This window comes from Microcebus murinus, chromosome 7, assembly GCF_040939455.1.
Source record: "Microcebus murinus isolate Inina chromosome 7, M.murinus_Inina_mat1.0, whole genome shotgun sequence".
In the NCBI taxonomy this organism is placed as follows: Eukaryota; Metazoa; Chordata; class Mammalia; order Primates; family Cheirogaleidae; genus Microcebus; species Microcebus murinus.
Window position 1 is genome coordinate 89,952,962 of NC_134110.1, and position 21,211 is coordinate 89,974,172.

General features: G+C 36.7%; 1 protein-coding gene and 1 pseudogene across 7 annotated transcripts in view; one reads left to right on the forward strand and one right to left on the reverse strand.

Moving 5' to 3' along the window:
• Positions 1 to 21,211, reverse strand: part of SGK3 (serum/glucocorticoid regulated kinase family member 3) — a 127,343-nt gene that overhangs the window by 13,307 nt on the left and 92,825 nt on the right. For 6 of the 7 annotated variants that reach the window (XM_076005258.1, XM_076005252.1, XM_076005256.1 and 3 more), the window contains 8 exons: positions 15,513 to 15,562; positions 12,714 to 12,771; positions 9,634 to 9,717; positions 9,402 to 9,533; positions 4,782 to 4,894; positions 4,651 to 4,687; positions 4,045 to 4,131; positions 309 to 404 (listed from right to left, as the gene is read on the reverse strand). In XM_076005258.1, the coding sequence (XP_075861373.1) occupies positions 309 to 404; positions 4,045 to 4,131; positions 4,651 to 4,687; positions 4,782 to 4,894; positions 9,402 to 9,533; positions 9,634 to 9,717; positions 12,714 to 12,771; positions 15,513 to 15,562 (657 nt within the window). The remainder of the gene's footprint in view (positions 1 to 308; positions 405 to 4,044; positions 4,132 to 4,650; positions 4,688 to 4,781; positions 4,895 to 9,401; positions 9,534 to 9,633; positions 9,718 to 12,713; positions 12,772 to 15,512; positions 15,563 to 21,211) is intronic. The other variant, XM_076005257.1, reaches the window with a different exon arrangement.
• On the forward strand, positions 6,950 to 8,219 carry LOC105860162 (nuclear pore complex protein Nup50-like; annotated as a pseudogene).

A 21,211-nucleotide genomic window follows, 5' to 3' on the forward strand; every position in this document is an offset into this window, starting at 1 on the left:
ATAATTTTAATGTTACAAGTAGGTGTCTACTTCTAAAAGTGCCAGTGGGATGCAAACACCTGAAGTAACGATTAGTATGATGAGAAATAATTTTATTAGTTCAAAAAACTAGTAACAGAATGAAAAGGGTTTCTTTTTGTGCATATTCCTAATATGGTTTTGGATTCATTTAACCAGGCCATTACTGTTCTGTTAGTGTCGTCTAAGTGTTCATTAGATTATTAAGGGAGAGAGACAGACACATAGAGAAAGGAGAGAACCAAATCAATGCTAATACATTGGAATAATAAAGTGTAGATAATACATACCAATCCATACAGCATTTCATACAGAACAGCACCAAGGCACCACCAATCTACAGTATTGTCATAGGGCTGTTTTCTGATTACTTCAGGTGCAAGGTACTGTAGAAAAGAATGAAATATTAGAGAAAATCAACTCAAGACAAAATCTAAAAATAATTGAGAAATGTAACAAATTTTAGGTGTTACCTATCACACTAAAAACATATTATCTAGATTTTCAATGGGTTGGGTGTTCTCCATTCTATACCAGTGGTTTTTTAGGCAGTATCAACTGGGCACTTTTCAAAATACATGTATTCATGTACTTCTCCTTTGAAACTGTTAAAAACAGTTAAGACAAATACAAGAGGATAGCAAATGTAGAATCTAAAATACCAAGTATGTAAAGTGGGTATTTTAGGGGAAAGTCTTTCACAAGATTAATTTATACTAGAAGTTCATCTGGCCATTATTAGTGTAGCAATTATAATATATTTTTTTCTTTTCAGTGAAACAAAAAAGAATGAATTGTATTCTTGAGAACTACAATAGTAATAGATATCAACATATCATACAGAAAAATTGTGTAAGTTGTTAGATGGCTATTACATTTTAATTTGCAAAAAATTTAAATTCATCACAATTTCACACATACATTAAAATGGCAAACTTGAATTTTAAACTCAAAAATATATTACCTCTTCCCATGTGACATATATGTAAGGAAATAGTTTCTTCTTAAACTTTTTTGTGATCCAAAAAATAGCAAAATATATAAAAAGGATATAATAATATCTAATCACATTTAGATTTAGGTGACCAAAAATACTTGCGTTTCCTTTCTAAAAACTACAGGACTTAAGGAAGATTTTGACACCAGGAGCAGTGGCTCCTGCCTGTAATCCTAGCACTTTGGGAGGCCGAGGCCAGGAGTTTTGAGACCAGTCTGAGCAAGAGCAAGACCCCATCTCTACAAAAAATAGAAAAATTAGCTAGGTGTGGTAGTGCGCAGCTGTAGTCCCAGCTACTCAGGAGGCTGAGGGAGGAGAATTGCTTGAGCCCAGGAGTTAGAGGTTGCAGTGAGCTATGATGACACCACTGCACTCTAGCCCAGAAGACAGAGGGAGACCTTGTCTCAAAAACAAAACAAAGCAAAACAAAACAAACAAACAAACAAAAAAAAGACAGGGGAACGGGGAAGGGGAGGAAAGAAAAAGAAGAGAAAGAAAAAGATTTTGAGAGAAGGATCAAGATGGCCAACTAGACACAAGTATAATGTGCCTCTTGCACATTTCGGAACCAGAATAATAAGCAGGTGCTCATATTCTGAATAAATTGTCTAGGAGAGAATGCTAGGATTCACCAAGGAAGCAATAGGAAGCACCAAAGTGGTTAAGCAGAGGGTTCAGGGCAACTTGCACAGACAGGGACTGGCTAACAGCAGGGAGAAGCTCCTAGAGTGAGGAAACAGTAAGAGTGAAGCCCCTGGGGCTCCACACTCTGAAACAAGTTTTTACGATCTTGGCTACAAGAGAGCCCCTATGCATGTAGGTGTTGGGCCTACCACAGAGTACTGTTTGGAGATTGCACAGAGTCATTAATCCATAAGGGAACCCATTCGGAATCCCATCGGCATCCAAGCCTACAGCAGCTCGAGCTGGATGCCATTCTGAGAGCATAGATATTGGGGAACTGCATGTGCGCCTACAGCTACTGTGTGGCTCGGAGGAGGGAAAGAGGAGCCCAGATGCTCCCACACACCCATGGGAAGGTCTGCAGCCTAGCTCATAGCAACCTCAAACTCCTGGCTCAAGCAATCCTCCTGCCTCAGCCTCCCGAGTAGCTGGGACTACAGGCATGTGCCACCATGCCCGGCTAATTTTTTTTATATATATTAGGTGGCCAATTAATTTCTTTCTATTGATAGTAGAGATGGGGTCTCACTCTTGTCAGGCTGGTTTCGAACTCCTGACCTCGAGCAATCCGCCCGCCTCGGCCTCTCAGAGTGCTAGGATTACAGGCATGATTCACCGTGCACGACCAAGAATGCCTATTATTAAAATGTCAAAAAATAATAGATAGTGTGGATGCAGTGAACATAAAAACTGCTGGTGGGAATGTAAATTAGTACAATCTCTATGGAGATCAGTATGGAGATTTCTCAGAGAACTGAAACTAGATCTACCATTCAATCCTGCAATCCCACTACTGGGCATCTACCTGGAGAAAAAGAAATCATTGTATCAAAAAGATACTGGTACTCTCATGTTTATCTCAACACAATTCACAATTGCAAAGCTATGTAATCAACCTAAATGCCTATCAACTGATCAGTGGATAAAGATAATGTGGTGTGTATATATACCATGGAGTACTACTTAGTGATAAGAAAGAATGAAAAAAATGTCTTTTGCAGAAACTTGGATGGAACTAGAGGCCATCCAAGTAACTCAGGAACAGAAAAATAAATGCTACATGCTCTCACTTATAGGTAGGAGCCAAATTACAGCTATACAAGGACACAGAGTGGTATAATGGACATTGGAGACTCAAAAAGAAGGAAGATGGGAGAGTGTGAGGGATAAAAAATTACCTATGGGGGGCACAATGTACACTGTTCAGGTAATGGGTACACTAAAAGTCCAGACTTCACTGCTATACAATATATACATGTAATGGAATTCAACTTGTACCCTTTGAATCTATTTTTAAAAAGCAAAAGAGAATGATTTTAACTATGAAATGAATATACATTCACAAGAAATGTTTCTTCATGCATAAATGAAAATAGTTATAAATATATCCAAGAGCTACAGTTATATTAGAAAGAAATAAAGAAAAAATAAGTTTCAAGATAAATAATTGTTTATCTAACAAACTTTTAATTAAGTTTCTGATCTTGGTTAGCAGGTTCATGTGAACTATTTTATCATGCATTTTCAATAATGTATTTGCAAATACTTCATGATAATAATTAAACATTACATGGCATCTAAGACCACTATTAATACAACAATTAAAATAAACTAAACGTGTATGTGTGTGTGAAGTGAGAACAATAAGGCTTTTAAATAAATTATAAGGATTATTATTATCACAAATAGACATATTTTCTGCTAACAAACATGATTAGAGGGTGGGATATTCTGGTTAATGAATTCTGATTCACTTTTTCCCCTCATTCATTGCTTTTTCTTCTGTTAAATAGTTTTATTATAAAATATTACAACCATATAGAAAAATATAACAGAAACCAAGCTATAATCCAGATATAAGCAATGTTAATATTTTGCCATATTTGCTTTAGTTCATTTTAAAAAAATAGCTTTATTAACATCTTCACAAATTACACAATTCACCCAGTGTACAATTCAACAGCTGTTAATATATTCACAGTTATGCAACCATAATCACAGTCAATTTTAGGATATTTTCATGACTGCTTCATGATTTTTTTTGAAGGATTAGAAATATAATTAAATCTTTAAACAACTGTAGGTAAACTTTTAGCATTAAAAACAAGCATAATTTATCTTTGTTAGATTATTCAAAAGGGTCTTGTGGTATCTCACAATCACAGTTAAAAATACCAACTATTACTAAACTCTGAATGTACAGAGGGATGATTATCACTTGGTTGGAAACTGAAATGATAGTTTTTATTCTACTTTTCTTATTTCAAATTTATATATGCAATTTGTGATTTGTATTTGTATCTTATACATGATTATATGAATGACAAATCAGATATATTTCTTACCTCTGGTGTCCCACAAAATGTGGTGGTAGTATCAGAGATGGCAACTCCTTCTTTACAAAGCCCAAAATCTGTTAAGACAACATGACCCTGACAAATACAGAGGCAAGAAGATAAAACAATACAAGAATATAAATTGAAAATTTTTAAAACCTTCTTATTTAACATAATTATAGATCTACAGGAAATTGCAAAAGTAATACATAGAGTACTTGCCCAGCTTCCCCAATGCTGACATCTCACATAACAGCAGTACAATATCAAATAGGAAACTGACGTTGGCATAATACTGTTAACCAGACCATGAACCTTATTCAGTTTTCACTGTTTTTTACATGCATGCTTGTGTATGTGTATGCATCTATATATAACTACAGACGTACTGATTCGTGGACTGTTCCATCCCTTGTGCTACCCCCTTAACTTGTGCTATCTCCCTGGACCCTGCCCCCTTACAACGACTAATCTGGTACCCATCTCTATGGTTTTGTCATTTTGAGAATGTTACGTAAATGAAATCATGTAGTATGGAACCTTTGAGACTGACTTTTTTCCACTAACCATAACAGCAGCAACAAAATTGAGAACTAGTAAAAAGAGAACACTTACTACAGAATCCAGAAGAATATTTTCTGGTTTCAAGTCTCTATCAAATTAAAAGGAAAGAAAAGCAAAACTGAATATAAACTGAAATAAAATATTAAAAAGACATTTTTACAAGTAATATTTAAAAATTTTACCTGTACACTATTTTTATGGAGTGTAAGTAACCCAATGCACTGGCAATTTCGGCAGCATAAAACCTAGCTCTGTGTTCAGGAAAGGATCGTTCTCTTTGTAAGTGAAAAAACAGCTGTAAAATTGGGGGTGGGAGGAGAGAATGTTAGGCTCAGTCACACATAACATTAAACAAATATATTCTGTAAATACAAAGGTGGGAATTGTTTTTGTGACTTTGAAGGTGAGATAAAAATGCACCACAGAACTGTAACTCGAACCCTTTCTAACATCTCTCATCTCCCATTTACCCCTCAATCCTCAATGCGGCAGTGTCCTCACCCTTCCAGGCAACTGCTAGGGACAAAATTATCAATGAAGACTTGATATTGCCATTCTGAACTATTTCTTTTCATTTTAGAAAAACAAACCCTATGCAGAGATTGAAAATGCGTGGCTAGCAGCACACAGTCCACAGGTATAATTTGCTTAAGCCAAATACTGCTTTTAGAAAAATCTGAATTAGTTGATAACATTAAAACCTGGGAATTTGGGGGGTAACAATTCATAGTTTTGGTTTCTTCTGAGAAAGGGGGGCGGGGAAGGGAAACTCTGAACCATTAGGCATAAATTCCAATGTGGTAGCGACTGGCTAGAGCTGAGCAACAGCTGAGCTCTCCTCTCCAGTTCACTTCTTATTTGTTCACACTCTACTTTGCTCCAAAAAACATATGAAGGAGCATACAAAAATAAGTATCACATGTCAAGGCTAAAATACAAGTATGAACATCAGGGCAAAAATAACAGCATACTAGTAGGGAACACATAATGAAACCACATTCCTTCTGCCTCTTTTTATCCTTTCTCATCTTTCCTCCTTGTCTACCTATTGCCTCACTCAATTTCTCCTCCACCCACCCTAGCATTCTATTACATTTCTTTCTTTTTCTCATTATCTTAGCCAAGTGTTATCTTTTAGATGATAAGCCTACCTCTTTCCATCTTTCTTGCTCAGTTTATGAGCAGTCACTGTGTAAAAAGGACTCAGAAGCAAAGGCCTAAAACAGCATGAAGAAATCCCACAGGATAAAGCAAGAAATCCACAGTAGGATTTAGTCTGCAGTTAGACTCACATGGACATTTCAAAGACAGCCTGGCACTTAAGAATGGGCTTTGCAGTCAGGATGTCTAGGTTAAATCCAGGGCCCGACACTTATTGTGACATTAAGAAATTACATTGTGACATTAAGAAAGTTACTTCTCTGAGCCACCATTTCCTTATCTATAAAATGGGTATTAAAGTGTTTACCTCAAACAGTTGTGATGATTAACTAAAACCATGCATGTAAAATAAATGGAAAGTGCCAGGCCTCAAAAAACTGTCATCATCTCTTAGCACTCAGGCACACACAAAATAAAACAACAAACTTCAAAGTGCGGAACAATGGGGGGTGGGGGGAGGTCCTTTACAACACTGAATAAAGGTGCTGGGAAGACTCATAATGTTGCCCTGACCCTGAGGAGTCTTAAGGGACTTTTGTCATAAATGTAGGGAATTGAATAATGATTCTTTTTAGACTTTTCCCCAAAATGATCTCAAGGTGTGTCTGATCACCTTTTGGGATTGCAGGATAGAAACTGCTCTTCCTTCTAAGTTCCTTTATGCTACAGTTAAACGTACTATATAGTGAGGCTGAACTATTCTTTGTCTCCTCTCTCTGGCTCTGAGATTGGAAGATGGAAAATCCCTTTGTAAATATATGACAATATCTATGAGTTAAAGTAATTTTTAGAGGGGGGAGGGGGGCCAAGGGCAATATACGTAACCGTATTATTTGTACCCCCATAATATTGCTGAAAAAAATAAATATAAAAAAATAATAATTTTTAGAGACATTCACAGGTCAAAGATCAAACAAGTGCTTTCCTCCCCATTTTTTTTTTTTTTTTTTTTTCCGAATTTGTTTTGCGGGTAGAATTCGTTACAAAACGGCAGCCTGGGGCGTGCAGGGCGCGGACGGTTCTCTGCTCCCGGCCCCCACGGAGGCGCGCCCGGGCAGGTGTCCGAGACTCGGGGCCTGCGGAGCGCGTCCTCCGGGCTCTCCGCGGACTGGAAGTGACCAGACCGGCCCGAGCACCACGACTGCGGCCCGGCCAGTGCTGTGGCGGCCGCCCCGGGTGGTTTGAAAAAATGGCCAAAAGAACTGCCCAGAAGGAACCGACAGACAGGAACTGGGATCAGGAAGATGAAGCCGAAGAGGTGGGAACATTCTCAGTGGCCAGTGAGGAAGTCTTGAAGAACAGAGATACAAAGAAAGAGAAGCGCAGAAATGTTGGATTTGAATCTGATAGTGGAGGTGCCTTTAAAGCTCTGGTCGTAGATCCTGGAGGAGGAGGGTTTTCTGGATTTGGTAGTGGTGCTGGAGAGAAGCCTCTGGAAGGAATGTCAAATGGAAACAGCATAACCAGCACCACTCCCCTCACCAGCGCAGGGGTGGCCACAGGGACCAAGGCGGCCTCTGGTCGTGTTGCTGCAGGCGGCTCTACCACCTCGGTTGATAAAACGATTTCAAATGCCAAAACTAACAGGGACAGTCAGCAGCCTTCCTCCTCTGGCCTTGCTTCCAGCGAAGCCTATGCCAACAATCCTTGGAACAAGCAGCTGACTATCTTGAACTGCTGCGTTCGGGACTGGATAGCGAAGCATGTGAACGCAAGCCCGCTCTGTGATCTAACGCCTGTCTTTAAATACTATGAGAAATATCTGGAGAATATTATACAGCACCACAGAAACTATGTCAGTGGCCATTATCAAGGTGAAACTAACAAGATGGTGGTTGAAAAGCAGTCTCCTTCCCTACTTGGTTCAACAAAATTACAGGAAGAGTCAGCATATTTGTTCCACGGCAACAAAACTGAAGATACATCCGAAAAGAAGACTGAGGTTGTGTCTGAAAAGAAAACGGACCCATCACTAGGAGCAAAAAGTGCCCCATTTAATTTTGGCAAGAAAACCGATAGCTCTGCTTTGGGCTCATTAAGCTCTGGCCCCCTGGCTGGACTTGCATTTTCCTCTGGAAACTCCAGTTTATTTGGCAAAGGTACTGCCCAGAATAAACCAGTTTCTCTGCCATTTTCCACTAAAACACTGGAGAGCCAAGCAGAGGGTGGCAGTAATGAATGGAAAGGTGGAGATGAAGGAGGGAATTATGAGCCACTCAAAGTAGTTGTTACTGAAGTAAAAGAAGAAGGTGCTTTATACTCCAAAAAGCAATGTATTGATTCCACCCAATATGCCATGTACCCGAACAGGGAAAAATAATGTACTTATTGTCTGTGTTCCAAATCCACCAGTTGATGAGAACAATGCCACTATCCCAGTCACCATGTTAATCTGGGTAAAAAATAGCTAGGATGCAGATGAGTTGCACAAAATCTGACTGGAGAAAAAGGATGCCTGAACAGATGAAGTCAAGTGAGGAATTACTGCCAAGTTGCTGTTTCCCCCACCACCCCTTAAAACTTAGTTTTTCTTCTCTTCGTACTTTGACATTCTAAGAACTTACAGATAACTTAACATTTTTGTGAGGAAGATTAATATGGCCAATAAAACCTTTAAATATTAAGTGTTAAGAAACTGTATTCTCCCTTCTTAACAACTGTCTGATGAGTAGAATACACTCGAATGAAATTTTTTACAAGATTTTTAAATGTTCATTTGTTTATTAAAGTAACCATAAGTGATTTCAAAAAGAAAAGTGTGAGGGTTGAGAAGTAGAGGAATGGGAATGGTCATTTGTCTAAATCCTGGAATCAGATTGCTTGAGTTCAATTCCTCCCTCTAATACTTACTAATCACATGACTTCCACAAGCTACCTAGCTTCTCTGTGCCTCCATTTCTACAGTAAGATTGTTGTGGAGATAATACATAGAAAGCCAGAGTGCTGGGCACATAATGATAATTGATACATGTTAGTTTTTACTGTAATTATTATTATAATATTTCGATATAGCTCTCTCTGAATCAGCATTTTGGGGGAATATTATTCATAGATTTGGTTCAAACAAAAATGGGACTACACAGTAAAAAAAAAAAATCTCAAGATATCCTGGCTTTCCTTAAGGCAGAACTTTCTGTCTTTAACATGCTGAAACACACTGCAAATCACCAAGAAATGATATAACATGAAACATTTCCCAAACTGACTTCACCACACCATCCTTTATTAGAGGACCATCTCATCTGTTTATTATTAATAGTTTGCACATTTTAGAAAATGACAAGCTGGTATATTTATATGCAACTGTTGGAATAATTATCCAAATTATGAATCACGTTTTAGTCTAATATTCGGATCTATTATTCTTGCTATATATCTTGGTGACAAATCTGTCCATGAAGTCTGAAGCTTCATACCAAGGTTCTTCTTTTATGAACCTTCCCAACTATACCATGTGATTAAGAACCCCATGTTATATTTTGCCACATCTTGCACTGTACTTAGTGCCTGGAATATTACTGCTACTCAACAAATAGCTATTGATAATGCATTGTCCTTCTAAAACTTACAAGAAAAGAAAAATTCTGACTTTGCTATTTTTTCTAAATTATTAATATTAGAAAACTAATGATAAAACTCACCTCCCCTCCATTAATAAAATCCAGAACAAAATAAAGTTTTTCAGTTGTTTGGAAAGAATAATGTAATCCAACCAAAAATGGATGTTTCACATTTTTCAAAAGCACATTACGTTCAGCCATAATATGTTTTTGCTGGAAAAAAAGGTAAAGGATCAATTGTATTATCTACCAAAAACAATTCTGTTAATTGAGAAAATGGGCTTAAGACAAACAATAGCTATTATAATTTTACCTCTTTTCTGTTGAGAACTATTTTTTTCTGTAACACTTTGACAGCATAAAATTTTCCATCCAGTTTCCGTTTTGCAAGAAGAACCTGTGACAAACATTATGCATGCTATTAGAAATTTCAATATTCTGATAGGAATAATTCACTTGTCAATAAATCAGTACTTATTAAATTGTGTAAAAAGAAAGTCCACATGGGACCTAGATATCTTTTTGTTTTGAAAATCAAGAACTATTGAATTTATTTCCATAATTCTATTTTTCTCTAAATATTTTCATTTGTTGTTCATAAAGATGGAGTGAAAACATCTTCAGGGTGAAAATATCTTCTGCTCAATCGTTAGGATTTTTCTTTTGTTTTCCACAGCATTTGATTCTGTTGAATGTTCCTTCCTAAAATTTTTCCTTTTCTTGACAACTCTCTCACCTGCCTGATATTTCCTTCTCCAATATTTTGATTGGTTCATCTTCAAGTAAATCCTGAGAAAATAACTCAAAGGATGTGGCAATTTATTGATTCCCTTCAAGCAGGTATTTTTTTTTTCCAGTAGAAAGGCAGACTTGGAGAACAGATAGAAATTTAAAAAGCAAATGGGTAAAAGAAAAGTGGAACTAAGACCATACACTGGAGAAGGGTTTAGAATAAATGTTAGACTGCCATTATTCCTATTTAGTTTATCACATATATTTTTCTACTTTTCAAATAGATTGTGAATTTGCATTTGCTTTTCCTTCTTTTTGTCTATTCTGCTTTTGTGCTGTATTTTGTTTCTAACCATTTTGAAAATTTTAAATTTTTATTAAATATAGCATACATATGGAAACATTCAAAAATCATTACAGCTCAATAAATTATTACAAAATGAACCCACCTATGCAACCACTATCCAGGTCAAAAAATAAAACAGTAGCCCGAAGCCTCCATTTTGACCCATCCCAGTCATGACTCATCTCCCTCAGCCTCCAAGGTAATGACTGGCATCTCAACTTGCAATAGCACAGGTTAAGTTTTGCCCTTTTTTGAATTTCAGGTTATTAGAATCATAAAGTTGTCTCAGTCTTCTTTCACTCTTATATAAGTTTCATTCATGTTGTGACGTGGCATAGTTTTCATATTTTTATTGCTGTGCAGAATATTCCTTCATTACCTGACATACCACAATATATCCCTGTTTTGTTGATAGGTATCTGGATTGTTTATCAATAATGATGCTATAAGCATTCTTCCATATATTTTCCTAGTGCATGCGCATTTCTCCTGGATGTGTAGCTAGGAGTAGAACCAATGTGTCACAGGTAATGCATATATGTAAATTCAGTAATTAACACTAGTTTTCAACAGCATAAAAAACAAAACATCTAGGAACAAATCTAAAGTTGTATAAAAATTCTAAACAGATCACTATAAAATAGTATTCAGAAAAATTAAAGATGAGCTAAACTAGCAAAGAGATATATCCTGGCATGGATTGGAAGACTCAATATTGTAAAGCTGACAATTCTCCAAACTGATCTACAGATTCAATGTAATATCAATCAAATTCCAACAGAATTTTTGCAGAAATTGACATGCTGATTCTGAAATTTATATAGATATGCAAAGGGTTAAGAATATCCTTTTGAAGAACAAGGAGGGAGGACTTGTTCTGTTGGATATCAACCTACAGTTGTTAAAATAATGTGGTGTTGGTGCCAGGGTAAACAAATAGGCCAATGAAACAAAATATATAAAATCTAAAAACAAATACAGAACGTAATATCTAAAAACAGTCCTGTGACTATCTGGACAGCAGATACATGATGAAGATAGCCCTGGAAAAAATAGTCTTTTCATAAATTGTGTGGGATCAGCTGGTTATCCATATGGAAAAAAATGAACTGTTGACTCTACACCTCACATTATGTGCAAGAACCAATTCCTGATAAACTCTAGATCTGAATGTGGAGTTTCCAAAACATAGGGTTTTTTTTGGCTTGTTTGTTTTTTGAGACAGGATCTTGCTATGTTGTTCAGGCTAGTCTCAAACTCCTGGGCTCAAGTGATCCTCCCACACCAGCCTCCAGAGTAGCTGGGATTACCGGTACGCACCATGGTGCCCAGCTCAGATAATGCTTTTGTTTCTAATTAACAAATGACCTCTAGCATCCCAGTAGAATTTGGGGCATTTTAAGAGCAGAATTAATTTCTAACTTTCTATGGTTTATAGTAGCATGATGTCCAGTAAGTAGCAGGTGGACAATATATATTTGCTGAATGAATAAACACACATGGGTTTAACTGTATGGCCATAGTTTCTGGTCTCTAGGGAACTCAGAAAACAAACTAGAGTTACCAAAAGCTATGCATACAGCAAAATATAATAGAACACATACATATTCATTTTTACTCCAGACTGAAGTATAGTACTAAAAGCATTTAAATATGTATTTGATGATTCTGTTATTTCACTATGATGTTTTCTTGATATGCCTGGCCTTAAGTGATTCTCTTTCCTTGGTATGGCTATACTGTGAAGTTATGTGATTCATGTGACACCGTGAGAGAATGAACGGGGTCTTCACACATTCCTTTCCTTCCCAAATTGTTATTTACACAGCTGCTCATTTTTGTCTTTCCAGCTTCAGCTTATATAGTACATCTTCCAAGAAGCCATCCTTGACTAACCCATCTCAGGCAGCGGGGACTTTCCCCTAGCTGCCTACTGTCCTCCCTCACTTCACCCTATGCTTCATTTCCTTCATTACTATTTTTATTATTTACTTGACTGAGTATTTTTAATTGATTATTTCCCTCACCAGGTTGTAAGCATCACAAAAGAAGTAACCACGTCAGTTTCTGCCAGTATCTAACCAGGGCCCAATAAGGTACTTGGCACAGATATTAACAAGTATCTGATGGATAAATGAACTTTATTTTAGAATCTGAGTAGAAACCTTATCTCCCTAATTACTGTTAGTACTTTGAGGGTGGGGGAAGTAACTTAGTTCTATATCCTGCATACCAAAAAGTCTGTGGCTCACACACATAAAGCATGCATTCCTTCAGTACTTACTTACTGAATGAGAAAATAAAAACATTCTTACCTTGCCAAAGCTGCCTTTTCCAATAACTTTTAAGAAATCAAAGTCGGTTGGTTTAGCACTGAAATAAATTAACAATAACAAGAATTAGCCCCCTAAAAACTGGAAAGATTATTAACTTTTAAATATCTCTTAGCACCTCACTTTTTAGTAAATAAATGTTGGGCACAAAACACTTCCACATGATGACTGCAGCTTTCCACTGGCAGTAACTCATCTTTATTATATAACAGGTAATATCAATAATAGTAATAACTACTTTCTGATTAAACATTTTATAACTTTAAATTTCATTAGGTTCTGCTTAAGAGTGACTTCAGTAATATTCTCTTTGGAAGAAAAGGATATATGTATATGATATAGTTTTGAACTCAAAGTAGTCTCTATCTAAACCCATTTTTTTTTTTTTTTTTTGAGACAGAGTCTTGCTTTGTTACCCAAGCTAGAGTGAGTGCCGTGGCGTCAGCCTAGCCCACAGCAACCTCAAACTCCTGGGCTCAAGCAATCCTACTGCCTCAGCCTCCCGAGTAGCTGGGACTACAGGCATGTGCCACCATGCCTGGCTAATTTTTTCTCTATATATTAGTTGGCCAATTAATTTCTTTCTATTTATAGTGGAGACAGGGTCTCGTTCTTGCTCAGGCTGGTTTCGAACTCCTGACCTCAAGCAATCCGCCGGCCTCGGCCTCCCAAAGTGCTAGGATTACAGGCGTGAGCCACCCTGCGCCCGGGCCGTAAACCAATTTTATTAACCAAGAACAAACATTGTTAATGAGGATATGGAATATGTAAATTAGCAATACATTCCAAGGACTACCTACTATCTGGTAATTCGTCTGCAAAGGAAGTTCCTAGTTGGAATACCTAGTAGAGATGCTATGAAAATTTCTGATGGAGAAAAAAGTTAACACAGTGTTTTACATATAAATCACCTACTGTACATTAAAGATAAAAGACCTCTCTGTTTATTCGCATGGATGGTAACACAGGAAAGCCAGGAACAGAAAATCCAGAAGGAATATTAAGACTGCTTTTTATTTACGTTAGTCTATCAGGTAAAAATAGCATTGGCTTTACGTAGGCAAGAGCACACAGCAACAGAAAGTCGAGCTTAAGCAGCCAGAAGAGCCGTTTCCTTCAACACAGTCTGAATTCCTAAGTTGTACTAGGGAGAAGGGAATGATTCCAGTAAGATTTGAAACTTACTTTAATTCATTATCAAAATAAATAGCTAATTCAAACATGAGAGTAACACCAGGGCCATATTAAATAATAACAGGATAAGTGAGATAAACAGTTAACCACATTTAGATGTTTTTCTTCTTTAAAAACCTGTTCTTTGGACTATTTTATTCTTTAGTGATATGCTGAGATATCAAGATAATTTTTTAAACAAATGTAGAGTGAAAAACATGCAAATACCTCAAACACAGTAAATAAGATAAATGAGGCCATGCCCACAGCCCCATTTTTAACTGCTCCTGATGAGCCTTAACTAAAAGCAGATTTTTGCTCAATACTATGAACAGAAAACAATGCTCAAAACCAAACTTATTCTAGTTAGCATTCTATTTCTTTGCTTTCCTTTGCAGCAAAACTCCTCAATTAAGTCTTAAAAACTCACTGTCTCTACCTGCTGTCCTCCTCTAGTTCTCTCGTGAACCCTTTCCTACCAGGGACTTATATCCACCACACCACAGACACTGCTCATAAAGATCACCAGTGACTTATAGAATCTAGCGGTCAATTTTCAACCTTCATCTTACTTGCATTATCAGCAACATTAACAGAGTTAATTACTCCCTTGTCCTTGAAACATTTTATTTCCCTGATTTTGGGAAACCATATTCCTGGTTTTCCTCCTATTTTACTGACTGCTCTTTCTCTTGTCTCTATTACCAGTAATTTCTTGACTTCATGATGTTCAAGGGTCCCAGGACCCAATCCTTAGACCACTTCACCCATCTGTCTATACTCACTCTCCAAGAAGACCAAGAGGATAGAGAAAGCCTGGTGTCCTGGGATAAAAGAATACTTAGAATTAATCCAGTAAGTCTGTGCAGATAATTAACACTATACTCCTCCAACCCATGGCAGATATCACTAATCATTCAGGGCATTCCTCAAACTGAGCTAAGCAGCCCTGGCATCCTTTGTACTGAGTCTTCTAGGTGTTCACTTCCAATGAACTGCTGGAGTTGACATCTAAGATGAAGTCTATACCTGCCAACCCTGGTCTTGTTCAGAATTTCTCAGACTATGTTCCTCAAAATGTTTCCCCCATGCTCAAATAAATATGAGAACATGGGGAGAAACTCAATAAACAAAGTTTAATAGCCTTTACTATGCTAATGTCCATCATGACTCTTCTGGATCAAAAGTAAGGTGCAGCAGTAACACTGAGTACCAAGAGATATCAAGAGTATCAATCAGGCCTGCAAGGGTGCTTTCTGAGTACCTCACAGGTACCTCATAGGACTTCTGGTCCCCTGGGAAGTATGGTCGACTAATCCCACCCCCCCACCACCACCACACATATACAATAAGACTAGAAAAGTGACAATGACAAATAGCAGGACCCAATGAACAATTTGTGGATTAAAATTCCTCAAGACTATACTGAAGCAATGAAAAGCTGGAGCAGTAAATTAGTCAACATATGACAGTACTATATTCACTGTAACTATGGTTATATTTCGTAGGCCTACAATTCAAATGGTATAATTATGCATATCTGCATACTCTCAAAAAAGATCTTTCTAAAATTTAGTTAAAGGATTGTTTGAAATAAATTAAACCTACTGAGGATTTCCAGATGGTCCCAGGTTGATGTTTTGTGAGGTAGAATGTAGCTGTTTGGATGGGGGAAAAAACAACATTCTTATTAGAGCTTCAAAAATTATCAGTCAACGTTTAGAAATAAAATATACATAACTGTACCACAGATATTTGGTATATTGTCAGGCTAAAGAAATCTAAGGTTTTAGGCTGGGTGCGGTGGCTCATGCCTGTAATCCTAGCACTCTGAGAGGTGGAGGTGGGAGGATCCCTTGAACTCAGGAGTCCAAGACCAGCCTACGCAAAAGTGGGACCCTGTCTCTATTAAAAATAGAAAAAATTAGCTGGGCGTAGTGGTATGCACCTGCAGTCCCAGCTACTAGGGAGGCTGAGGCAAGAGGATAGCCTGAGCTCAGGGTTTGAGGTTGCTGTGAGCTAGGCTGATGCCACAGCACTCTAGCCCAGGCAACAAAGTGAGAGTCTGTCTCAAAAAAAAAAAAAATAAAGAAAGAAATCTAAGGTTTTAATAAGTGTATAAACTTATTTGAAAACATATATAATTGATATAAATATAATTATTTTTATCATAACTTTCAAAAACAGTTGTAAGGAAAAAAGTAAGCCGGGAATCATCCTCAAAGTTGGCAAATGATGAAGTAAACTGGAAAGATCCTTGGAAGAGGAGGTTTGTTTGTTTGTTTGTTTGAGACAGAGTCTCACTCTGTTGCCCTGGCTAGAGTGCCATGGCATCAGCCTAGTTCACAGCAACCTCAAACTCTTGGGCTCAAGCAATCCTTCTGCCTCAGCCTCCTGAGTAGCTGGGACTACAGGCATGTGCCACCATTCCCGGCTAATTTTTTCTATGTACTTTTAGCTGGCCAATTAATTTCTTTCTAATTTTAGTAGAGACAGGGTCTCGCTCTTGCTCAGGCTGGTTTCAAACTCCTGACCTTGAGCGATCCACCCACCTCGGCCTCCCAGAGTGCTAAGATTACAGGCGTGAGCCACTGCGCCCAGCCAAAACCACAGTTTAGGAGGGATCATTTTAATATTGAAAAAAACTGGTTAAAATGACTGTTTTTCAAACAGCTTATTATTAAAGACAGAGAATGACAGGATGATGATGATTGCAAATGCTGGATTTCAGTTTTAATTTGATGGTAGTTAAATACAGATGAAGTAAACACAGACAGCAGTGCTTGTCCAATTCCAGCATTGCGGTAGCTCCAACATTTTAGAAAAGATTTCCTCTTTGCAACAGTTACAATATAGTAAGTTTAATCTGTGGTATTAATTTAGAAGCAAATCTTTACTTATCTGGTATGCATAAAGCAATTTAACTAATAGAAGATTCTAGTTCACTAATAATTAGCCAGAAATTTAACTCAAAATCTCAAAAGATTAATCTAATAATCCTGTCAGAGTACTTTTTATAAAAGCCAAGCGTAGGTGAATTCTGCTTCACGTAAATTCACTTTAAAATTCTTTATACATTCAGAGAATTAAATCAGTTATAAATGTCTCAGATATGTATACTTTTACTAGTTCCCTATATAATTACATATCATATAAGTTATAAATACAAAAAGCTTTTAAAAACTTCTCATTAATCAGAATCAAGAAAATTTTACCTTGTTCTATTTCTTATTATAGACATATGTAATATATAGTTTAACTTAAATTCATTTCAAATTTATAATCTTCAGAATATAAACTATTTTTAAAAATAAAGGGCAAATACTATCCTTCAAAAGTTCTTAAGTATAAGTTTCTTATGAAACAACAATAGTGGCACCAGCATTTTGGTTACAATTCAAATTTACTTCCTCCTGATACCTGTATATGAAAAATCTTCATGTAATAAATTTTCAATCCCCAGAAGACAGAAATATATGAAACTTATGACAATATAGCACAAGACAAAAAATTTATTAATTTCACTAAATGAGATTGGTTCTGTTGTGGCTTATTTATTTATTTATTTTTTTGAGACACAGTCTCGCTCTGTTGTCCAGGCTAGAGTGCTATGGCATCAGCCTAGCTCACAGCAACCTTAAATGCCTGGGCTCAAGTGATCCTCCTGTTTCCGCCTCCCAGGTAGCTGGGACTACAGGCACGCACCACCATGCCCAGCTAATTTTTTCTATTTTTAGTTGTTTGGCTAATTTCTTTCTATTTATAGTGGAGACTGGGTCTTGTTGTTGCTCAGGCTGGTCTCGAACTCCTGAGTTCAAGCAATCCTCCTGCCTCGGCCTCCCAGAGTGCTAGGATTACAGGCGTGAGCCACTGTGCCCGGACTGTTGTGGCTTAATTTTAACATCAGAGTAGCCTTTTTTGTTTAAATATTAAGGTGTTCCATAGACTCTGACAATGTAATTCAAAGTAAGTTGTAATTTCAATACACTTTTTTTTTTTTTTTTTTTTTTTGAGACAGAGTCTCACTTTGTTGCCCAGGCTAGAGTGAGTGCCGTGGCATCAGCCTGGCTCACAGCAACCTCAATCTCCGGGGCTCAGCGATCCTACTGCCTCAGCCTCCCGAGTAGCTGGGACTACAGGCATGCGCCACCATGCCCGGCTAATTTTTTGTATATATATTTTTAGTTGGTCAATTAATTTATTTCTATTTTTGGTAGAGACGGGGTCTCGCTCAGGCTGGTTTCGAACTCCTGACCTTGAGCAATCCGCCCGCCTCGGCCTCCCAAAGTGCTAGGATTACAGGCGTGAGCCACCGCGCCCGGCCTCAATACACTTTTAATGAATGTGCAGATTAACTGGATCAATTTTCCATTCAATAAACTTTTCTTATATAGATGAGGGAAGAGAAGTAAATAAATGTGAATTAAACAACATGGACAACTTGTTCCCTGAATTATGTTAATATGTAGTTAGATTTTTATTATTTGGCAATGATTTCCATAATGAAGTATATTTCTGAAATGATGAAAATTATTCAGATGAGACAGTTGTTCACTGTATCTATTTCTAAAGATGATATCCAAATTAAGGCTGAGATATAATTTATTAACAGAATGAACACTAACTGAGATCATAAGTTTCTTGACTTCTCTTGGCCTTTATTTTTTCTCTTTATAAACAGGGGGCCAGGTGCCTTCTAAGATATTACAGTTGGAATTTCACTTAAGTTAACCACTTAACAGTTCTTAATAAAAAGTTATTAACTGCAAAGCAAAGTATGGCTCTTTTCTTTTATTGAAGAGATTCTTGAATTCTTGAAGAGATTTTTTTTTTTTTTTTTGATCCAGGGTCTCACTCTGCTGCCCAGGCTAGATAGTGTAGTGGCATCATTATAACTCACAGCAACCTCAAACTCTTGGACTTGAGCAATCCTCCTGCCTCAGTCTCTCAAGTAGCTGGGACTACAGGTGCACACCACCATGCCCATTGATTTTTCTATTTTTGGTAGATATAGGGTCTTGCTATGTTGCTGAGGCTGGACTTGAATTTCCGGCCTTCAGGAGTGATCCTGCCGCCTCAGCCTCCCAAAGTGCTAGAATTACAAGGGTGAACCACCATGCACCAGCCTGAAGAGATTTTTTTTGTAAATATTTTAAAATTTCAAGAGAGTCTAGTCCAAGTTTCAGACATTATGGATGAAAAAAGAAAAAGAGTAACAAACTCAGATCTAAAACCAACAGTGGCTGGGCAGAGTGGTTTATGCCTGTAATCCTAGGATCTGGGGAGGCCAAGCTAGGAGGATCACTTGAGGTCAGGAGTTCAAGACCAGCCTAAGTAAGAGCAAGACCCCCGTCTCTACCAAAAAAAAAAAGAAAGAAAAAAAAAAATTAGCCAAGTGTAGTGGTACATGACTGTAGTCCCAACTACTTGGGAGGCTGAGGCAGGAAGGAGGATCGCTTGAGCCCAGGAGTTTGAGGTTGCTGTGAGCTCTGAGGATGCCACTACCCTCTAACCTGGGCAACAGAATGAGCTCCTGTTTCCAAAAAATAAATAAATAAATAAAAAATAAAGCCAGTAGTGGCAGAATAGCAGCCAGAATTCAGGAATTTCTCAGTTTGGTTATTTCTTCAAAGCCAGCTGTCTCCTGTAGCAAGGCAAGGCATTTTTCAAAGGACCTAAGCCTATTTACTCTCACATTGGTAGCAAGCAAAACATGGAAAATCACGGTTACATAGATTTTAGTCCTTAAAAAGTTATTTGAATCATTTAGTCTTTTCACAGTTAGAAAATACAGAAAATATGAGGAAAAAGATATTTTTAAAATTCACAACCTCACCAACATATGATTTTGTGAATATATACAGTAATTTCACATCATCTTTGCATATCTTTTTTGAACTGACTATAATTCACACTGTGTGAAGATGCATATGAAATTTTATATACTTATTTCTCATAAGCTTTCACTTATGTCAAAGTTTAAATATTACTTGAAATATAATTTAAAATGTATAATATATACAGACAAATACTTTCTGATTGATGAATATTAAGGTTCTAATTTTTTTATAACAGGTCATACCAAAATGAACATCTTTGTTTTTTCTGTGTGAAGGATTATTTCACTGGCATCAATTCCTACATGACATGAATATGTTTATATTTGATACATATTGCTGAACTTCTTTCCAAGACAGCTGCATAAAATTACCACACTAGTGATGCCCAAGGGTGCTTGTTGTACCTTACCCTTATCGGTCCTACAGTATTTTATTTACTTTACATTTTTACTAATTTGATAGAGAAATATAAATCTCTCCTTCAAAAATATCATTTGCTATTAGCATCAAGGGTGAACATTTTCCCATTTTTTACTAAGAGTACGCCTTCATGTCCCTTTTCCTTTAAAGTACTAAGCTATTAAATATCCTTCTATTCAAAAACTCATTTGTATGAGCTTTTTACATAGATGTTATTTCCTCTTATGTCTTGTTACAAATGTTTTCCCAGTTTATTGTTTCTTTTTTGACCAACTATAAAAATATATATCTTTTTACATTCTCCTACGAGTAACCATGTCATAAACACAAAGGTTAAATTTGTTCTCTTAAGTGAGAATCTTCCTGGGGCATCAGAGAAGGAAAATCACTACTTTCCATAAGTCACAAAAAAGGAGTATTTCTTTTTTCCAAATGAAGATTTTAGCCTTAGGACATTCATTCATGTTCTAATGTATAATATTACCTTTTAAATCACAAAAACAAAACCATAACAAAATTAAAGCATTATAAAGAAAAATGTACTTCAACAGCTCTGATTTTCATGTATGTATTTAATAAGTTATAAAAGCTTTGAATTATAGATATTATCATATTTATATATTTGTAATTTTAATTGCTACATAACATTGGGTTAAATTATTATAATTTACCTTTTCCACATAACTTTCTAAGGTAAATCTTGAAAACATCTTCATAATAAGGCACAGTTTATTTTACTTATTGCTAGCTTAAATAATAAGAATACCCTATTCTTTATTAGGAACACACATTGATTATGTACATATTATACCACAGAAATAAAAGTTGGTTGATGTCAACTGGCATGAGTATACTGATTGCTAAAAGATGTATGGAACGTGGTTGAAAAGGCCTTTCCTCCTGGCCAAAATTCAAAACAATAGTTTCAAGTACGGTGATGATGATAAAGATATGTAATGATCAAAAATTAAGACACAATGCAAAGAAAGCAGAAGATAAAACTGTATATGCTGTGTAATTTTCATTAGATAATTAAAATTAAGATAA